The sequence below is a fragment of the Lissotriton helveticus genome, chromosome 10, assembly GCF_964261635.1.
Source record: "Lissotriton helveticus chromosome 10, aLisHel1.1, whole genome shotgun sequence".
NCBI lineage: Eukaryota > Metazoa > Chordata > Amphibia > Caudata > Salamandridae > Lissotriton > Lissotriton helveticus.
The window spans coordinates 206,184,970-206,205,925 of record NC_136071.1 but is presented as its reverse complement, the minus strand read 5'-3'; the positions used below and the strand labels follow the sequence as shown (position 1 = coordinate 206,205,925).

Below are 20,956 nucleotides of genomic sequence, written 5' to 3'. Positions count from 1 at the left end.
ATAGGACACGCTTGATGCTAAGAGGCACGAACTTTGCCCCCTTGCTAAAAAGAAAAATCCTTTGGGGGACATCATTCTTTGAAGACGCGTTTTTTTCCAGCTATTCCAGAGGTACCACCCACCTGACATCACTGGCCTTTGGGAGAGCTGCCTTGCTCCAAAGGGACATTGGTGGATTGAGACACATCAGTAATCTCTTACCTTCAATACAATAAAGAGCATCCCCATTGTGGACAACTGTAAAATCTGAGAAAAAACTTTTCAAATCAATTGGCTGTAAAACTGCAATTGCATTATTTACTTCCCGGTTGCTGACTTGTTGCATCGTACTCTGAACAATGGAGGCTCCCTCCGTTCAATGAATGCATATACTGGGATTTAAAGATACTTTATTAATTATATATGTTTACTTTCCAAGGACAGCTACATAAACTGGTCTTTATTTGTAAGGATAGCTGGGTGAAGTCTTCCCACAGCACTTAAACGTTGTTTTAAATAATATCAAATGTATCTGTGAAATCAGGCATAATGATGCTGCAGGCTGAATAAGCCGCATGCAAAACCACAGATAAGCTTTTGTCTATCAAACCATGAGGTTGCATACACCATCCCTTAACATTACATAGGATATGGTAGACTGTCCTGGTGGTCACAAAGGACATGGTAGTCACTTGCCCACTTTGCACAGTTGCAAGTTGGTATGGAGACCATTCCTTCAACTCTGGCCACTGCTACCACTATAAACAATTGGTCAAATAGTTTACTGTAACCTCAGCAGGTACTGTCTCCATTACAGAGATGTGAGAAACATTTGATCCCTTAACAGTATAACAATTGGCGATTCATTGTTTCTTTTGGCACTATTATTCAAGTTGACTACCCCGTAACCTAAAAGGATGATTGGTATTTTTTTTTCCGATTGCATAAATCCAGTAAAATGTCATTATTGGTGTGGGCTTTCACTCTATTAGGCACCTCCATTCTTAAACGCATTTTCTCATAGTATATTAAACCAATGACCACTTCATCAGTAGTGCACAGTAATCTGGTGAGCTATAAGACATTGTACAATATTCATACAAGATTTTTGCTGGAAACCTTAATTCCTTTGAGGTCATATAAATCACAGACTATATTTGTTTTTTCTCTCATCATCTAAGCGTATACCACATTGCCACTAGAAGGGCAAAAGACTTATAAAGGTTTTGCCTGGAATAAGAATTCTTCTGTCCAACCGAACTTATTTTAAACTTTCTAGAGATTGAGGTTAATCTTGGCACTGACGACAAACATGTTTCTAATCCTTCGTCTCCCACTCTGTCTTTCACAATCTAAGAAACGTATAAGCTATCCATACAGGAGAGAGTCATCAGGAAAGCACAGCCTAGTCAAAATCAGAAGAAATGTCATGTCATGTGTGGGAGAAACTGCTGAAAAGGAGAAAATATGGTCTTTACTAAGGTGTCTGATCCGAGTTCTAGAAAAGGCTGGTTTAGGGGCACTTATGCGCACCTCTTGCAAAAATACTATAGCTGTGTAGCATCTTTCAGTCCAAATGATATGAGGGACTAGGGAGAGGCCTGGGATAGATGTTCACTAAATTGACAGGGATTAACAGTTCACAAATAACATTTCACTTGTCATTATATGGGATACCATTATGGTTTATATAAATGACGGCTAGATCAGTAATTGAAAAGGGATAACAGCCTTTCCTGAATTTCAGTACCATGTATTGGGAATGTATGGTACTGGCGGAGGACACTCCCCTGCCACTTTGACATACCTCTTCCAAAAGCATCACAGGGTACACTTAGAGAAGTGCAGATGGGCGATGTGTTGCTGAATAACAAGGAGGAGTAGGAAGAGCTACAGACTCTAAATTAAGAGGCGTTGCTGCACAAAGTTCATATCAACGGATTATTACAGGGGTGGCAGTGGAATGCAAGAAATGATTTCACACAGTGGGCAGGTAAGTGGATAACTCAGATAATCACACTAAAGGTTCTTCAAACTGCACCCCATTCAACTAAACTCTTTGATGGCTAGCATGTATGTAGGAAAATGTAATTAATAAGCCAGACTGAAATGTAGCCATTGCCTGAGGAAGCTACACCAGGTAAAGTGCAAGGTGCCTTGCCTGCCGAAGTTCTGAGACTGTTGCAACTTGGAAATTCCTCTATGTTGGTCACAAATCACAATTTTCTCAAGAAGAAAAGTTGAGAGCCAAACATGGAATTTATCACTGTTTTTTTTCATTCACTCACCTTAAAGTTTATTTCTGGTTCTTTGCAGCAGGATAAGCAATTCACAAGAACGATGAGAAGCACGACGAAAGTACCCACAGAAAGGGCCACAAAATACAAGGAAACTTCATGATCAGCTGTTTCACCTACAAAAAACAACAAAAAATAAAAAAAGGTGTTAAGATGACAGTATAATTTTAAAAGAGTCTATTAAAGAGATGGTCTGCTATGTGGCAATGAATAGCAAACTTTTAACGTGATCATTTCTTTACATCTAAAAAGAAAGACTTTCCCAAGTCCATTTTAATTACTACATGTGTTAAATTGGGAAATAAGACATCTCCGTGTTCATCATAGGTTTCCTTGTGCTTGGCAGGGTACTTGGATAAAAGAATGGGCGAATGAGCACTGGTAGAGGTTTTTATCCTCTAACTGACAATTTGAAATTGGCACTGTGTCTAGCTTCTGTATGTTGGTGTGGTGCGCAGGGGAGATTTGTAATGAAGAAAACCCTTGGGTACTTGCCAGTTCAAGAGTACTTTCACAATCTAGCGTGGTAATACAGATTTTAGAAGAAAGGACAATCCAGTTGTTCTTAAATTATGTGCTGATGTTGTTTGATGCCATGAACAAGGATATCACTGCTGGAGTTTCACTTAAGTTACTTTTTTAATTAATAAGGAGGCGACAACGTGAATTAACCCTTAGTAGAGTAAGCATGAAATGTGCATTAAACAACAGGATGTAGATAGAACACTTATTAAGTGGATACTTATTTTAAAAACACTAACTTGAGTAGGATGGGGGTGGAGATTGTGTAGGGGGAGGAGTTTGCTTGCAGGGGTGGCTAGCAGTTTTGATTCAGGAATCATGCCAAATTGCGCTTAAAGATTCAGACTTCTATGGGACATTAGATAAGCAAGAGTTTAGAAATTTCTCCTTAGATTCAAGATCTGATTTACTCCGTTTGGTTGCTTCAAGAACTAAGAGTCATTATGTACACCAGAACTTTTGTATGGATATATTTCTGTTATCCTATGCACAGCAGGCTGGAAAATAGTAGTCACTACTAGTGCTTTGTGTTAATCCTTTGTCTAAAGGAGCATCTTTATGTCATATGTACTATGATCATTTGAAACCTCAATAAAAAATAATATTAAAAAAAGAGATTCAGACTTTAAGCCCCAAGCCTCTTGTTAGGCCCTTTACCCTTTGTATTTGTAGAGATCCTTGAATCTCATATGATAGTGTCTCACAAGCGTTTAAAAAGAGCTCAGAAATAATCAGAAGCGCAGTTTGGGATCGCGAAAAAAACCAGCTGCTGACAAACAGTAAGTACAGACTTTCTCCTTGAGGTATTTATCAAAAGGCATCGGATAGTGTTTCACTTTAACAGACAATATAACAGCGAGTGCTCGAATTTACACTTCCCCAAACCTCACCTTTACAAATTAAAGTCGGAATCTAATTTTAAGGATTTACCCAACTTTCTACCCTTTACTGATGCTCACCAAACTTGGTAAATCACACAGAATCGAGAACAAATGTTTTATCAAGCTTAGTGCGTACTAGTCACAGAGCAAGACCGAGCTTTCGCCATGGAGTTGGGATTGCGGGCTATGCAACTAATATTATTATTACATATTATACACAAATATACTAAAACACTCAAATGTATGTTTGCACAATAGAGCCAATGTAGTGTATTATTGCAAGTTTAAAATTAACCCTGTGTGAAAAATGTTCCCATTTCAAATAAGTCTTGACTAATGTTCACTAGTTCATTAAGGCCTACTCCTTACACAACCGTTTGGTGACAATTTGCCAATAATCACATGTTTTATAACAATAAATAAGTATTTGAGTATTTTATTTTATCCTCAACTCCTCCAATGCTGTCAGCATCATTATTTTCCCAGATCAGGCAGGCAGACAGACAGAACCGGATCTTGTGCGAGCTTCAAACATGGACAAAAACACGGCAAGAATTATGAGGATAAAACAATTTAAGCAGCATCATGACTTTGCAGTGTAAATAACGAACGTCTGCATCTGGAAAACCACGTTGGGTCATTATACTCTGTTCGTTTGCAATTCGGCCATTATGCTAAAGTCAGTACAAAGTCTTTGTTCACAATCCTTAGAATAGGTCACATAGTGAATGTACCATCCCATACTATTCGCATTGCATGTATAATATTCAAGATAAACTGCATGACTTGACCGTCTGTCAATATTTTTTAAATATTGTCATGTGCAGGAACTAACTAATCAATAATAAAACACAATTGAATTCCAGCTTTCTCTTGACATGTGCAATACTGGATGCATTTTTAACAAACCCATATTTGTTTCGGTCCAATGCCCAACCACTACAAATATAATGTGGATTAATATCTATACTTTCGAAATTCATGAGTCTCATTAAGAAAACATTCACAAATCTACAATCATGAAATCTTCATACATGGCTTGACCCATAACAGATGTGCTGATTTCAGAATAAACTAAGCCAAATCCACTCGAGACAGATACACGCGCAAAATAAGCACTATAAAACAAATTGGGGTGATACATGGAAAATTTCAGCATTAAATATATCATAACTTGTTATGTTATCACTGTCACTTTTTATTTATAAAATATACATTTTTTAAACTGTTACCTAATGTGAAATCCAGACATTAACATGCTTAAATTCTCCCATGTAGTGTGCACAAAACTACACTTTTGTTAATAAGTTGAAATGCGCATAAAATTAAGCAAAAAGCAAGTTTCAAGATGCTCTGCAATATAATCACAAACATTTAGTAACCCTGCTAATATATCTTGGCAGCTAACACCACAGTAATACACAAAAGACAGAACAGCCTGAACTCACCAGTCCACAAAGCATTGAGCATTATCTGCCAACACATTAGTAGGGTGAGTTTTGTCTTCATTTTTGTCGTTATTTTCTTTTTTCTTTTACAGAATGCCATGATATAGCGCTGTCAAAACTTCAAATCGGTTGTCGTATATCCGGCTGCTGTATACTGACTTGACGGCGTCGGTTAGGGTAGCGGGGGTCACCTTCTCTAGATTCACCGTCGGGAGGTTGTCCCCTCTCACCCTACCTCTTTGCCCTGGCCATAGAGACGCTGGCCGTGTGGGTGCGCATGGACGCACAGCTACGGGGATTCGAGTGGGACCGGGACCTGTCCGATAGAATAGCGCTGTATGCGGACGGTCTTATTTTTCTAACAGACATTGACAGGTCAGGGCCACGCATTATGGAAATCATGCAGATTTTTGGTGAGACGTTGGGGCTGTACATGAACCATCGTAAATCTACCTTATGGGTACTGGGGGGGCATACTCGGGCAGGAGATTGGGCATCAGCGCTACAAGTAGCGACAGGAGGCATTAAATACTTGGGCAACTTTATATCCAATGTTTCAGCGATCTCCTTGGAGAGGAATGTTGTGCCGGTGTGGGAGCGGGCCAAAGCAGATGTAAAAACGTGGTCCCGCATGCCGTTGACCATATACGGCAGGTCGGCTATTTTCAAAATGGTGGCCCTCCCTAGACTGCTGTATCAACTGCAGAACCATCCATACCAGATACCTTCCTCATGGTTTAAGCAGGTAAACGCGGTGCTTGGACAGTTCCTCTGGACGGGGGGCGCTGTGTGGGTCGCAGTGCGCACGTGCTTCCTCTCCTCCTACTGTGGCTGCCTGGCGACCTCTGACATCCTCTCCTACTACCAGGCATCCTATCTGCTCGTTCTAAATGATTGGTGGTATGGGGATAGGAGAGACCCAGCGTACGCCTTGGAGCGCCTTCTAATGGGTGCCCACTCGCTTCACACTATCCTCTATGCGGCGCAGATACGGAAGACGCTACCGCCCGGCACACAATTAGTGTTCCAGATTTGGAGGCAAGCCCTGAGGCGTATGGGTTGGTGGAACACTTTGACGGGCGAAACTCCCCTCTGGCGCAATGGTCGATTCCCCGGTCTAGCCGCGTTACAAGGTTTTGGGGGGTGGGACAGCATAGGCATCTCCACACTGGGAGACGTGCTATCAGGGGTGACCCTTAAGTCCTTTCAGGAGCTAATCCGGGAGTTTGGTATGCCCTATACTCAGTTCTTCAGGTACCTTCAATTCCGCCATGCTCTCTCCTCGTACTTGGAGGGGTTGGAATCCCTCCCTGAATTTAGCCCTGTTGAGGCCAAAGTATTTATGGGAGATCTGGGGCCAAAGAAAATATCCCGTCTATATCAAATTATTAGTTACGCACTGTTCCACTTCATTACAGAAATTACGGGAGTCCTGGGAGGTGGATGTGGGTGCCTTGGAGGAGGAGAATTGGATGGAGGCATTGGCCGGACCCCGGGGTGCTGCCATCTCGATACGCCTACGGCTGATATAGTTCAAGTACCTTCATAGAGCATATTTCACCAGAAAACGCTTATGGCGGGCGGGCCTGATCATGTCCCCGGACTGTCTACGATGTGGGCTGGAAGTCGGGACGTTCCTGCATACAGTTTGGAGCTGTTCTGCACTGACTAGATTTTGGAAAGGGGCGTGGGACTGTTTGTCTGATGTGCTTGGATGGGAACTTCCCCGTACACCACAGCTAGGTCTCCTGCATGTTTTAGAGGGGGTCGGAGGGAATATTTACAAGAGACATTTGCTTTTGCTGGGCCTCACCCTGGCCAAGATGTTATGTTATGTTATGTTAGTGCTATTTGTATTGCGCACAGCTGCTCCAGCGAAGGAGCGTCCCGGCGCACCGACAAGGTGGCAAACACAACACAACAGGAGACAGAAAATATTAAAAAAGGAGTTTAAAATTTAACACAGCTGGGAAAACAGAAAGGTTTTAACGGCCTTGCGGAAGGAAAGCAAGAGGGAAAAAGAAAAAGAAAAAGAGGGATGTGGCCAGAGCTTGGAAAGACACGCGAGCCCCTACAGTAGTAGCTTGGAAGAGGGGGCTAGATTTCTGCATGGGGCTGGAGAGGCAGATATTTGTTGCTCGGGGCTGCCCACGGAAACACTTCAAAATTTGGAAGAGGTGGGCTGATTTTAGGGGCCTGTGGCTTGAGCTCCCGGAGGATCAAGACCCTCTGGTATATGTGGGATAGCAACCAGAGTATACATTGGGTTCAGATTTTATGTACTGAAGTGGAGACAAGGAATGATGACCATGCAACGGGGGGTGAGTTGGGGGGTAGGGGTTGGGGGAGGGGGGGCGTTTGGGTAGTGGGATGGCTGGGGGGGCAATGTTTGCACTTGCCTCTGTATTAGTTAAATGATCAGTTAAATAGAAAATTGGATTGTACTCTATTTTTGAAGCCTAAATGTCCTGCAGTTATCTCTGGGGAACAGAGACCTGCACAAGGTGTATAATCTTCAATAAAACATGTTTTAAAAAAAAAAAATACTTCAAATCGGTAATTAGTCAGGTTAAAAAGAAAACTGATACATTCCCCTCATTTTAAAGACCTTTTTTGACCTTTTTAAGCCGCCACCACTGTAACCACAACCCCCACATAAGACCTCGTTTTCAATGAAAACACAAACACACACACACAAAACACCCCTCCCCCCCACCTGAAAATCACAAGTTTAAAGCAGAAGTTATGGTCCCAATGGATGCAAACTACAACACTTAGATAAAAACTAAGAAGTTGGTCTTTCTGAAAAATACAGTCAAATCATAATGGTAAACACACCATAAAGCACATAAATACATACATGTACACGGACTAACTCTTAATCGTGCCTATCCCGTATGCGTGGGTGATTATTTGTGGCTAGTTCAAATTGGATTTGATGGTTTGAGTTTTTATCATGCTAGGATGCATGTTAAAACAAGCTTTGGCAAAGACAATAAGTCTGGGCTTCGCAAGTTGGTGGGATGGCTAAATACTTTTTTTTGCAAGCACTTGCAGCAAAAATGGAAAAAAAGCTATGCAGCAACTTAAGTGACTACTAAACTCTTTCAATAAAATTGTAAAGTTAATAAACATTCATGGAGGCAGCTGGTTCACTATAACAAAGCCGCTCAGTTGTTCCATGCATTTATTTTTATTATTTGTGAAGAACACAAGAAATAGTCACCACCTGCACAAGCACACACGGTGCAGGCAGCTGCAATGTTACAATGTCACTTAAGCAACTGTAAAAAGAACTGGCAAATAAATCACCATCTAGCTGGTCTCCCAATGTGCAGGCAAAATAAATAGCCAGTATATAAAGTTAATTGAAATTAAATAAAACAAACCTTGAAGAAAGGAATTAGAGTTAGGCAAAGAGGAACAACGTGTACATGCTCTGCGCAGTCCATCAAATGAAAGAAGCTGAAAGGGTAAAGTGTTGGCCCTTTGCCCCATACAGTTTGCTGTGGTGGGCAGAAGCAAAAGTGAATGGTAATTTAACAGATTAATGGAGGAACTCCCCAGACCAAAATTACTTTGATGGATGTATATTATGAATGATTTGTTTGGAAATAAATAGTCTGGTTAGACAGCTAAAGCGGTCTGAAAGGCCAGGCCTAAAAAGGCACTTTAACATCCACGTTTAAATACCTTGGACATCCATTTTTATGTCTCACCCACAGATAGCTTTTTAGCTTTTGGCTGTCTGTTGTCGAAGATCGATTGTGTACAATACTAATACTTATAGAGGGCTTTAGGCCAGCCTACTATTTATCGTTTGTTGGCTTCTTGTCATTCTCATTTGCTTGCTAGCTTATTTGATGGCTTTCCTTCCTGTTCTTGTGCTTATCCCTCGCCTGTAGCGTAGTTTCTTTACCATCCTTTGGACTGGATCGATCAGATCCTTCCACGAGAACTGCTTTTTTCTTTGAACTCTCCTTGAGAGTGCATGAATATTCTTGCTCTCTCTCCCATGTACCGTTTCTCCCACACATCCGTGCCCCCTTGACTGTCTGTATTGCTCCACACAACTTCTAGTTTGTCTGTATGAGTGCAGTGATCACTTAGGGGCCAATTACGATGGTGGGCGGACCATCGTAGCAGTGTTTGGGACCGCCCGCCAGACATGTGGCGGTCTCACCACTGCGATTAGGATGCGCCCGATATACTTGCATGCGCATCCAGGGCTTTTAACATTGCGGGTGGTGCTGCTGACTGCAGCTCCGTACGCAATGTTAAAAGTGCTTGCACTGCATTTCCCTGCACTACTTGGCAGGCACCACGCAGTGCCTGCCACTTGGTGCATGGAAATGCAGGGGGGTACCATGGCTAACCCCAGTGCAGCGACACCCCTCTAAACAAGGGGGGCACGCAGTGGGCCCTCAAACCCAATCCCTGCCAGCCTTTCCTATACACACATCCTAATTTGGTGGACGGTGCCTGCTAAGCACCGCCACCATTTTAGGGGCCCTGCACCGTCCGCCAGGCAATCGGTGCGATTGCATTTGTCGCTGAAGCGGCGGACAGACTTTGCGTCTGCCGCGGTACCAACAGTCATCCTAATTTGGCAGTGGGTAACACACTTGGTGATGGCGGAAGGATCGCGGCGGTGGCGGTCCTTCCGCCATCATAATGACCCCCTTAGACCGTACTTCAAGCAGAAGAGTAACTGAAAATTGAGTCTTCTCCCAGAGGCCCAAAACCCTGCTCTTGTGCTGGTGCAGGCAGCAAATGGCTGGAGCATTTGCTCCACTTCCTAGCAATTTGGAAAGCGATTTCCTGTAAATTGAGACACTTCCTCAGAAAGCTGCTATGTTCTTTTAAGTACCTGTAACTACTCTTCTGCTATTTTTAAGACGGATCACGTGCAATAGGTTTTTTACATTCTGTTCAGGGTTTCCTCTGAAATTCAAAAAAAGAATCCATTCGATTTATAAAGATTAAAAAAATAGAACTTAATATTCGGTTTCAAGATATTTTAAGATAAGTGTTTGCTTCTCCTACAGTCCGTTTCTTCTTTACTTCATAACAATGTTATACAAACAAGCACTGGCAAAGTTAATAGTTCGCATGCACATTTTAAAGGTGAAACCTCTTGACTCAGCCAATGCTTGTGTTCATTAAGTTTTGTATTAAACTCAAGGTGTAATCTTAACTTCCACTGAAAGCATACTTTTTTTTACTTCGATTTACAACGACAATTTTGTTTTGTAATGCGCAATTGTCCAACTTAATATATTCCTTCCACTTTTGTTCGGTGGGTTTGTATGCAGATATATAAAGACTAGCACCCGACCGATAGACTGCCTGGGAGTTCCAATTTTGTACAAATAATTTACAATCTAATGGTTGCCACACAGTCTCTGGGTTTACACTCCACTCCTTCCTCCAATGCCGCCCTATGGATTGCAATTGTAGATTGTGAAATCAACCACATGTAAGAGAAAGCACTTAATTTCTCCTTCTTGCGACATTTACAGGTCCTCTTTAATCCATAATTTGTGACCCTTACCTAGGATTTACAACTTTTGTCCACCCAACAAAAATAAATTTTCTTTCACAATTCAGCAGAGAAACCTCACCAAACCAGTGCTTGTGTGTTTAATAATTTTCGGTTGTGACTAATTTGGGGATGGAACGAGCCATCGCGGAGGGTGAGCTGTTAATGTTGATCATTTACACACCTTCTAAAATGCCAGAATGTTTGTTATGATTTCATGCTGTAATCATTAACTTCACCTTCAATTTGCTGTACATGTGCCTGTAGTCATTCATCAGTGCATGGACTATCCTGTAGATGGGGTATATGGGTCTCTGCCTCTCCTACCCTTTTGAGCGTAAGCACTAGGTCTGCTGGAATCCCTGTTATTTTGTTATTTATCACTGTGATAACTTAGGCGTTTTATAGCCGATGTAGGTTTTGGAGTTTTATAGCTGTTATAAGTTTTGGAGTTTGCTTTGCAAGAAGTCCTAAATCCTAGCCGGTGAAGGGTCAACAATTCTTTTCCTCCCCAACAGAGTCCAATATTTTTGCCAGGCTGCAACCGTCTGGTTTGGCATTCTGATTATGGCTTCTATTGATGCTCTTTTACGACTCCCTTTCCAAAAAGTCTATGTTGAATTTAGTTGTCTCCTTCCATATCAACATTCCCATCTCTGAACTCCTTTATTATGAGATCTTCTTCACATGTGAGAGTAGAACAAGGTAGGGGGAGAAGCAGAGAAAGACCACCTTTTTAGCAGATAGTGTAGTGTGTTCACCAAGGCACTGAGTCTGCTAAGGCCCTTTCTGCCTCCATATTTTAACCATGACTCAATTCTTTCAATTTGAGGTTCAATTTTACAGCACAGCTGTCCGCAAGACGGATGGAGTGTGAGGGGCTCTGGCTGCACCCACAAGTGTACTTCTCTCTCATCTCAAGCAATAGGGTGTTAGATGTTTCACGCCACCTTCTAGAAAGTATTTTCACAGGAAATGGGGGACTGTTTCATATCTGAAAAGTACAGTTACCACTAAAGACTACCCATTTGGCTCCTATATGCTCGTTCTCCCTGGATCCCCCTCTGCTTGTTCCCTCCCATCCCTGAGTGCTGTTGCTTCTCCCTCCTGAATCTCCCTCTTCTCAGTGTGTCTCCTCGAGCTCTCGCCCCAGTGTGTGACTCTGCCTTCCTTTCCCACGTGTCCTGCTCCTTGCTGCCCACATCTCCCACCCACACCATGCGTGGTTCTGCATTCACCCAGTCCTTCCACCCTATGTTTTACTTCTCATTCCTTCTTCCACCTATTTCCCACGTGTCTTGCTTCTTGATGTCCACACCCGGTTTTCCCTGCTATTTTCCACCTTGCTGCCCATGTTCCCTTTCTGTTCCCAAGTCTTCATTCCACCACCTTGCCAATTCTCCCACACCACCTAAATTTCCTGTCTTGCAGCAATATGCACAGAGTTGGGTATGAGCCTCCTGTTATGCCAAGGCATGTTTTGCCTGGAACAAAAGGTTGTTTGTCTTGAAGTCTCCCTTGTCTTCAATGAAGTTCTCTTTTTGTTTCTATGTGAAATAGAATTGGGGTGACAAGGGACACTTCATTACAGTGTGCTGCTTCTTTCCGATCATCTTTTTTGTTTTTATTTATTAATATGAGTTTTATATAGCGATGGCTAGAACCGGAGGTATCAGAGCGCTTTTCATAAGGATCCACAAAGTTACAAAATTACATCAGTTACAAGTTACATGAGTCCACGATAACATTTCCAGAGCGTCAGAAGATGAAGTAAATGGAGCTTGAAGGGAAAAGGGGTGGGGTATAGGAGGGGGAAAGGATGGAGATTGGATGGATGGAGAGACGGAGAGTCTGCCCAAAGTACGGCTGGGTAGGTGACGGCTGAGGGGGAAGTCCACAGCCCATCTCCTCTATAGCTATCAGGTAGCTCCACCGGGCATCAGTCAAGCGGCTAGGTCTGAATGGGAAAACAGAGAGCAAAGAGGAGGGAAAAAATGGGGCGTAAAGGAGAAAGTGGGTGGAGTAAAGGGGTAGGGGGAAGAGTATGATGGAGAGAGTAAGTAAGATCTGTCCAATGTCCGGCTGGGTAGGTGAGGGCCGAAGGGATAGTCCACAGCCCATCTCCACTATAGCTGTCAAGTAGCTCCACCGGGCATCGGCCAAAAGGTTAGGTCTGCGACGTCAGAGGTTGGTTCACAAATTCGGTATCCTGAAGGGTAGGACAGATGGGGGATGAGTTTGAGGACTGGTTGAAGTCTGGTTTATTGTCAGGCAGAGTAGCACGACGTGGTAGGGAACACAGTGATAGCCATTTTGGGGTCAGACAAGGGATCAACAGGTAGTAACAGGCAAGGCAAAAAAACTTGCTAGCCAAAAGATCATGATGGTCCCCATGCCCATCACCACAGACCTGACTTTGGGGCGCATCCACGAAGAACCAGAAGTATGCGGCAGCAGTTCAGCGCGAGGAACACAGACATGCTTGAAACTTGCAAAATAGATGGGATCCATCGCTACCTCAAGATCGAATGTGGGTATGAGGCACTCCGCCCCCCTCTGTGCAGTGTCCGACGACCAGGCATGATGAGTCAACAGCCACCACTTCCAACAGGGCAACCAGGATGACTGGGGTAGCAGCATGCTTTCCACCAGTCATGGCCAGCGAACTCCGCTTCCGAGGGTCCCCACTGCCTCCCAGGGCTATCCTTAGGAATTGTTTTAGGGCCTTATAAGTAAATGCCTGCTGATTGAATCTTCCTGAGCACTTGCAATTGGAGACTGGCAGGGGTGATGTGCCGTACTGCAATTTTCACTGCTGACCGCTGTCAGTGCTTGTTGGTCTATGGGGAAGGCACAGAGCCCCTTCTACTTTAAAACCCCTCCTCCTGCGCTGAGGTATTGGATGTTGCTGGGGCACCTAGTAAAAAGCCCCTTTCATCTTTCATTTAGTCAGTCTTCTGCTGAGTGCCAGCCGCCATTTTAGGGTCCGGCAAGGCACCGGTTTGCTGCCATTTTCTAGCCAGTGTCAGGGTGTCGGGTACTGAAATTGCTCCCGTTGCCCTTAAACCACACCCGGTCATTTTAGTGCGCCCCCGCCTCACCAAATGTAAGAGTTGTGCCTTCCAGGGTACCATGTGTCCGCAACAAGGGTCCCAACCGAGCTCCTCCGGTCGCGGTATGTAGCGTCCCGCTCACTGCTCATTCAGGGATCACAATGGCAGTGCAACCACCACAAAATCCCCCAGTCCGCTCCGTCGTGGCGTATAGGGATCAGCGGCTCTGCGTCCATACGAGTGCGGCGGTCGCCGTTTTGTGCCGCTCCGCTGCTGATCCCTCGGAGCCCCTGCGATGCTGAAAACAGGTCTTATCTCCGTATGCGTGGCACTCGTTCAGCCCTTACTGGATCGGTAGCATTTTCGCAGCCTCTGAGGCAAGTTTGATGAGTTTTAAGGGCGCTTATGCGCTCGGAACACAATGAAGCCGACCTTGCATCAAAACAATCCTTAAGGAGTTTAGGGTCATGGACTCTGCGCCGCAGCCCCCTGGGCCCGTCGCCCCTCTGCCGCTGCGTAGGTAACGACAGCCACCCGGTCCGGTGTACGGACAGTCCCCCGTGTGTTTCTTTGATGTGCGTGGCTTTTATGTGCTAATGCTGTGTTTCAGACCCTTCCATCTTTTATCCCCCCACTATTCCTTTTCAATCCAAATAGCAAAGTAACATGTCACCACTCAAATTAATTACATATCTTCCTATACTAATTGCCACTAATCCTGTTTGGGTTCTGGAGTAGCATGCTTCTCATCGAAAAGCTCTTCAACACCTCATATGGGGTAGGAGGCGCTATATAAATGCAACGTTTTCCCTCTATCCTTCTCAATTCAAATTACTAACATAGTACCCACTCTAATTACTTTCATATTTTCACTATACTAATTCATCACTAATTATTTATGGGTTCCCGAGTAGCGTGCTACTCGCCGTAAAAGACCTTCAACGCCTCCTCAGGGGTAGTAAGCAATTACTTAATCATTGCATTATCACATTCAAGTTTTCTGTGAGCATTCTATACAAAAAGCATTCCTTTGTAGCTACTATTTCCTAGCTTTGGATAAGCCAATAGGGTTTCTTGAAAAATTATAATTTTTTTTGTTTCTTTTATTTATATCATTATACCATATTCCTGTCATTTACAAGTTATGTGAATAACATGTGACTATTACCAACTCATGGTATTCTATTTACTGACATTTGGGTGGATGGAGGCTGAGTTGGCCTCACCAGGATAGAAATGCATGACCTGCTAACCCCCACGTTGTTGCAGCGGTGAATGCTCAGATCACTCTACTAGGTCTCTGGTAAACCAGCATCTGTGCATGCAACACATGTAAACGGAATTTGTGAAACCCTGTGTTGACACTTGTTAGTATATTAAAGCCAGATCTGCTGACCTTACCAATGTTTTGGTGTTCCTCTTTAGAGTTTACTCAAAGTCATATGGCCCCTGCTGTACTTCTTGTACAAGCGTGGAAACTTCGTTTTCACTTGCAAGGAATCTGTTTTCTGTGTTCTTGATTTTTTGTATTGCCTATTTTCACTCCTTCCCATGTTGCTAAAATCATTTGTGGATTTCCTAATTATTCTTTGCTCACCCGTGGATTTTCATACAATTTTAAGGCTGTTCAGAGCTCCAACATGGCAACCCCACTCATGCTTACCTCTGTAACACTTATGATATGACCTTTGCCTATAGGACAACAAGTTCTGTATCAGGTAAGTTTCCTATAACAGAGGTACACTGAACAAGGACATCACTTGTTAGCGTACCAATCTGGAATTCCCTTTCTCCAGACAGTAGCTTTATATGAAGTAGCAGCCCCGGGTTACTGTTCAAAATGCAGTGCAGCCAGACTGGATACTACAGTTATGCACAACTCACTGACAGTGTCTCTCTCTCCTCCATAAGGAAGAAGCTCACAAGAATGATATACTTGGCTTACTCCGCTCATATTGTCTGCAGCCCTCGGAGTAACTGCAAGCGGATTGCTCCGGGTCTGCAGAGGGTACATACTGCGCATTCCCTGCCACATTTGCCTGCCCCCACTTCTTCTAAGAGAAACAATTCATTTAACCTATGTCATCATCTGCTCCAATTATCAGACTTCCCACTCCTGATATACAACCACACATCCCAAGAGATAATCTTCCCCATCTAGAAGTCTCAGTCTTTGGAAGAAAATGTGCTTTTCCAGTCAATCCCTGAGCGCCTGTGTAGCCCGAGTTTCATAAACTTAAGCTCACCAACATCAATAAAAAATTGAGTTATGACCTCCATGACTGTTCCGAGTAGTCAGTCATGATGGCAATGAAGCCTCCCATATTCGGGTGCGTGAATGCTTGTTGGAAATCTTCGCCTCTAATATCCCTGTGATACCACATTTCCTATATGCAAGGACATATAATAAAATGTAGGTGGGTAAACCATTCCAGGATCCATTGCTGTACTTTAGAGGTATGCTGTATAGAAAGCAAATAACTAGCAGAGCACCTCTTCAAAGCTTGGATGTATGGTATAAACAGCTACTGAACCCAGCATAAAAACTCCTCTGTGTTATGTTATGTTATGTTAGCCTCCACTTATAACGCGCACGGCTATTTGGAAGTGTATCGGCGCAAAAGCCAAACGGTAAAGAAGGGAAGGAAATAAACAAACATAAGATTACTTAAATAGCAAGGTTTTTAACAGTTTTTTTAATACCCTGAGGCTCTCAATGTTTCGTAATTCCAGAGGCAGGGCATTCCAAGCCATGGCTGCTTTAACAGAAAGGGAACTACCGCCTAGCCTGGTGTGGTCTGGCGGAACCTAGGAACAACAGCAAGGCATTTTCCTGTGGAACGAAGATAGCGCGACAGCTCATAAAACGAAAACCGTCTCCTAAGATATTGAGGCCCTACCTTGTAAAGGGCCCCGTGGAGTAATGTCAGAGCCTTAAACCGTACTCGCTGCTCCACCGGGAGCCAATGCAGCTCGCGAAGGTTATGACTGGCACTGGATCTACCCGGCATACCCAACAAGGCCCTAGCCGTCACATTCTAGACAATCTGGAGCTTTTTTAACTGATAAGCCGGGAGACCAATGTACAAGGCATTGGCATAATCTAATCTTGACAGAATGAGCGCACGGGTCACCATTTCCTTAGCCCTTTTAGGTAAAAGAGGCAGAAACTTCTTTATGCATACCAGATCTCGTGGCGGCACTGCCGGCAAATTTCTCGGTTCTATGTTGCAATAGAACAGGCGAGAAGAAAGGCGGAGGAGTAGCCTTATTTTTTAAAGATCGGATGCGAGGAGAAACAATCCTGGCAGAAAATCTGGGAGGTACGGCGGTGCTTGGAGTCAAACTGAGGCGAGGGATGGACTGCTTGATAGTCTTGGTGGTGTATCGCCCTCCATGGGGTAAGCCGGAGTTCCCAGACCTATTCGTGAACCTCGTGCAGGATTTACGTTCAAGATACGACAACATGGTCATATTAGGGGATTTCAACTACCATTGGGAACTCAGCCCCAAGGTAGGGCAGGCAAGCCAGATTGATGAAGCTTTATCAACGCTAGGGTTAGTCCAACAAGTAAAAAGTCCAACACATGTGAAAGGCCACATGTTGGACTTGGTGTGGACGACACTTCGGGCACAGGGGTCGCCGAGTTCGACGCCTTGTGTCTGGTCGGACCACTACCTTGTGAAAGGAGACCTCCTGATGAACACACAAAAAAGGAAACCCGTAGAGGGGCAGAGGGTGGTGAGAAAATGGAAAAATGTTAATGGAGATAGAATGGTGGCATATCTCCTAGCGAATCCACCCTTGAACTCGGGTGATAAGAATCCGGACGTCCTCCTTAATGATCTGGACGTCAGACTTCGAAAGACGGCTGATCATGTAGCGCCAGCACGAAGGGTCAATCTAGTGAATAGAGGCTCTGGATCTCCCTGGTACAACGACTCCCTTAGGGAGAAGAAGAGGGTTCTGCGCAGGACGGAAAGAGCTTGGCGCAGAGCCTATGATATCAAGGTGAGAAGTCTCTACTTAATGGGAGCCTTCTGAGCCTGTCATTGCCAGTGTGTGGACCAACGGACTGCCGTTCACCTTCACGCTGCGCGGGTCCCGCTTCGTCGAGGGACACTTGCCATTTTCTGGAGCTGCTGCTGTTGGGCGCAAACAGGGCTGAGGGCTGCGAGCAGAAGCGCTGGACTCAGTTTCCCAAGAGTCTCAGCACATCTCGCGCCCGTACCACCTGGGCCGCTCTCCCTCATCGCCCCGCCCCCAACTGACCTCTGAAATACCGGGACTGCCCTAACATCCCGGGAGCCTTCTGAGCCTGTCATTGCCAGTGTGTGGACCAACGGACTGCCGTTCACCTTCACGCCTCGCAGTACCCGCTGCGCGGGTCCCGCTTCGTCGAGGGACACTTGCCATTTTCTGGAGCTGCTGCTGTTGGGCGCAAACAGGGCTGAGGGCTGCGAGCAGAAGCGCTGGACTCAGTTTCCCAAGAGTCTCAGCACATCTCGCGCCCGTACCACCTGGGCCGCTCTCCCTCATCGCCCCGCCCCCAACAATTCTCCACCGATTCTAAGGACATAAATAAGCGCACAAATCCCGCTGCGCGGGAGCGCGCGGGAGGGCGCCGGGAGAAGCCCGGGACAAGGGCGGGACCGTCTGTGGCCGTCAGGGGCCAAAGGAGGCCGGGCTGGGCCCACTCCCTTTCCTCCCATTTCTTGTGTCATAGATCTTTTTTGCCATATGCTTTATGTGTGAGATCTCCACGCTATTAGTGATAACGTAGACAGAGTAGTGTTACCGTTGTCATAGATACGCCTTAGTGGTATTTCTTTCCTTGGTTCTCAATTTGCCTTGGTTAGGAGATGTCCTCACTCGAGGTAAACCCTGCCCCAGGAACGTCAGGGACCACTATTTTAGGACCCCCGGATAAATTTTTTGCAAAAATTAAAAGTGAGGTTGATAAGGACATTACACTTGCAGAGAAGAGAGCCGGCCGACGTCTCTCTATCGAATTGCTCAAACAAAGACCCCTTCCGTGCCCGGATGTAGCTACAGGTCTTTTAATAGATCTCACAGACTCAATTGAGCATGATAATGACTCCCTTTCTACAGAGGACATTCCCCTTATTTTTCAGAACAAACTATCTGATCAGATAGACCCTATAACTATCCCGGATAATATTCCCTCTCAAGTAGCGGATAGTCAACCAATAGACTTATGTACTCCCCTCAATGATCCAGCCCCATTGTACGATATAAATATACCTTCGCCCATATTTACCCCAACTTGACCAATTCGACTCCTTTCCAACACTCCTGCTGGGAAGCCCATAGCCTTATTTAAAAATACATCTTCCAAGGCGATTAACAAGTGTTCTAATACTCCCTCGGGTGCTCCCCCAAGGAAGAGGAGAAGAAAAAAGGCACCCCAGAGTGGAATTAGTACCTTTACTAATCCTTTGCATACTCTACACACGACTCCTCTAAAGGAAGGGAGAGTGGACTCAACGAAGCACACGATTCCTAAATCTATATCTGTCCTTAGTTATTCAGGGTTATTAGATGATATTAATTGTCTTATAAAGGCTCTCATTTTACCTCTCACAGAAAGGATTGTAAGTTTAGGGGAGAAACTTGACCAAATTCTTCAAGGGCAGAAGGGTTTACTTTGTTACATACCGGATGAAAGTGACAAGTTAACACAGCCTAACAAACACTCTATCCAACCTAAACTAGCGCCTGGTACCCCTTTAACAACTAAGAAACCCATAGATGGGACTTGTAAACATGTGCTAGACACAAAACTAACCACAAAACCTAGCTCAACTAATAACACCACCACCAAAGATAACCCTATCCCGAATACGCGGACCCTAAACAGACGCCCCAATAATACTAAACCACTGGGTAATACAACTTCTGACCCCTCATTAAGATCAAGTCCAAGAAATACTGTCGACCTACCACCTGAATGCCTAAACTATGTCATCGTACTAACAGGTGTACCTCCTCTGCCAGTGGGTAACCCAGAGCATCATTCTAACTTAAAAAATAAGGTTATCTACTGGTTGAGGAGAAATAGGCCACCCCCGAAGCATCTAAATTGTGAGATCGCTTCGGTGAGGCGTTGTAAGTGGGTCGGCACCAGACCTAAGGACATCGAGGGTGATGTAATCATAATCAATTTTAAAGACCATAGACTGGTCCCTTACCTTAGTGATTGGTTCCCTGGGAGAGGTGAGGGGGGGATTACCACGCACAATTTAAGTTACTTTTACCCGGAATCTTTGATGAAACCTCCGTCCCCTAATATATTATTATTAGGGAACAAAACCCAAAACCACACGAATGCTCGGAAACTGGAAGCCCTGTCGGGACCTAAGATGCCTTGGCAGTTGGACCAAAGACACCATACTCGAAATGCCCCTACTTTTTCCCAATCAACGTCTACTTATTCCCAACACCCTAGGCACTTATCCCATTTTTCGTATCACTTACAGTCTCCAATGACTTCCAAGGTACACACTCACCACAACACTAATAGCAATCCTTTTTTTCCACCATGGCAGTCTAATCAACTGCCACCAACTTTCAAAAATTCTATTCATTCGAATCAATGGGACTATTTTCAAACTTATAATCCCAAGGAAGTTTGGAATATACCATTGACCAATTTATTCCATCCTCTTTCTGGGTTGGATGAGAATGAATGACTCACCGAGCAAAGCAATAGAAACAATACGTGTGAGGGGCAGGGGGTGCGACAAGGTATTTTGCTCAAAATACTCTTATCAGTCCATTGATTGAGCAACAGGTCAAGGAGCGAGAAGGGGATATGCCAAGAGGACCTGTTCTGGAAAATAGCCCCGTCCCTCATCGTTCCCAATCAACTTCTGAGGATTGCTGTGCTCTTAGTGTCACGTCTTCTCATGCCCCTGTTATTACATCTTCCCAACCCCTGAGGAATTTCACGGGGACCACCCTCTGCTCAGATGTATCCACCACTACGGTATCGTATTTTAATTCCCTCTTATCATGGAATGTGGCAGGTCTAGGGAGTAAAGTTGTAAACAAAGCATGGTTAGCAGTTATACAAAGGCATGGTATCTTGTGTTTTCAAGAAACATGGCTGTTAGAGGAAATTCACCTGCAGGGGTATCAGACCTTTCACTCTTCGGCAGTGTTGTCGACACAGGGACACAATAAGGGTGGGCTCTGTGTTTACGTTTCTAC

General features: G+C 44.4%; 1 protein-coding gene across 1 annotated transcript in view; it reads right to left on the bottom strand.

Moving 5' to 3' along the window:
- Positions 1-20,956, bottom strand: part of LMTK2 (lemur tyrosine kinase 2) — a 250,906-nt gene that overhangs the window by 178,697 nt on the left and 51,253 nt on the right. Inside the window, exon 2 of the mRNA XM_078665164.1 lies at positions 2,268-2,392. Coding sequence (XP_078521290.1) covers positions 2,268-2,392 — 125 coding nt within the window. The remainder of the gene's footprint in view (positions 1-2,267; positions 2,393-20,956) is intronic.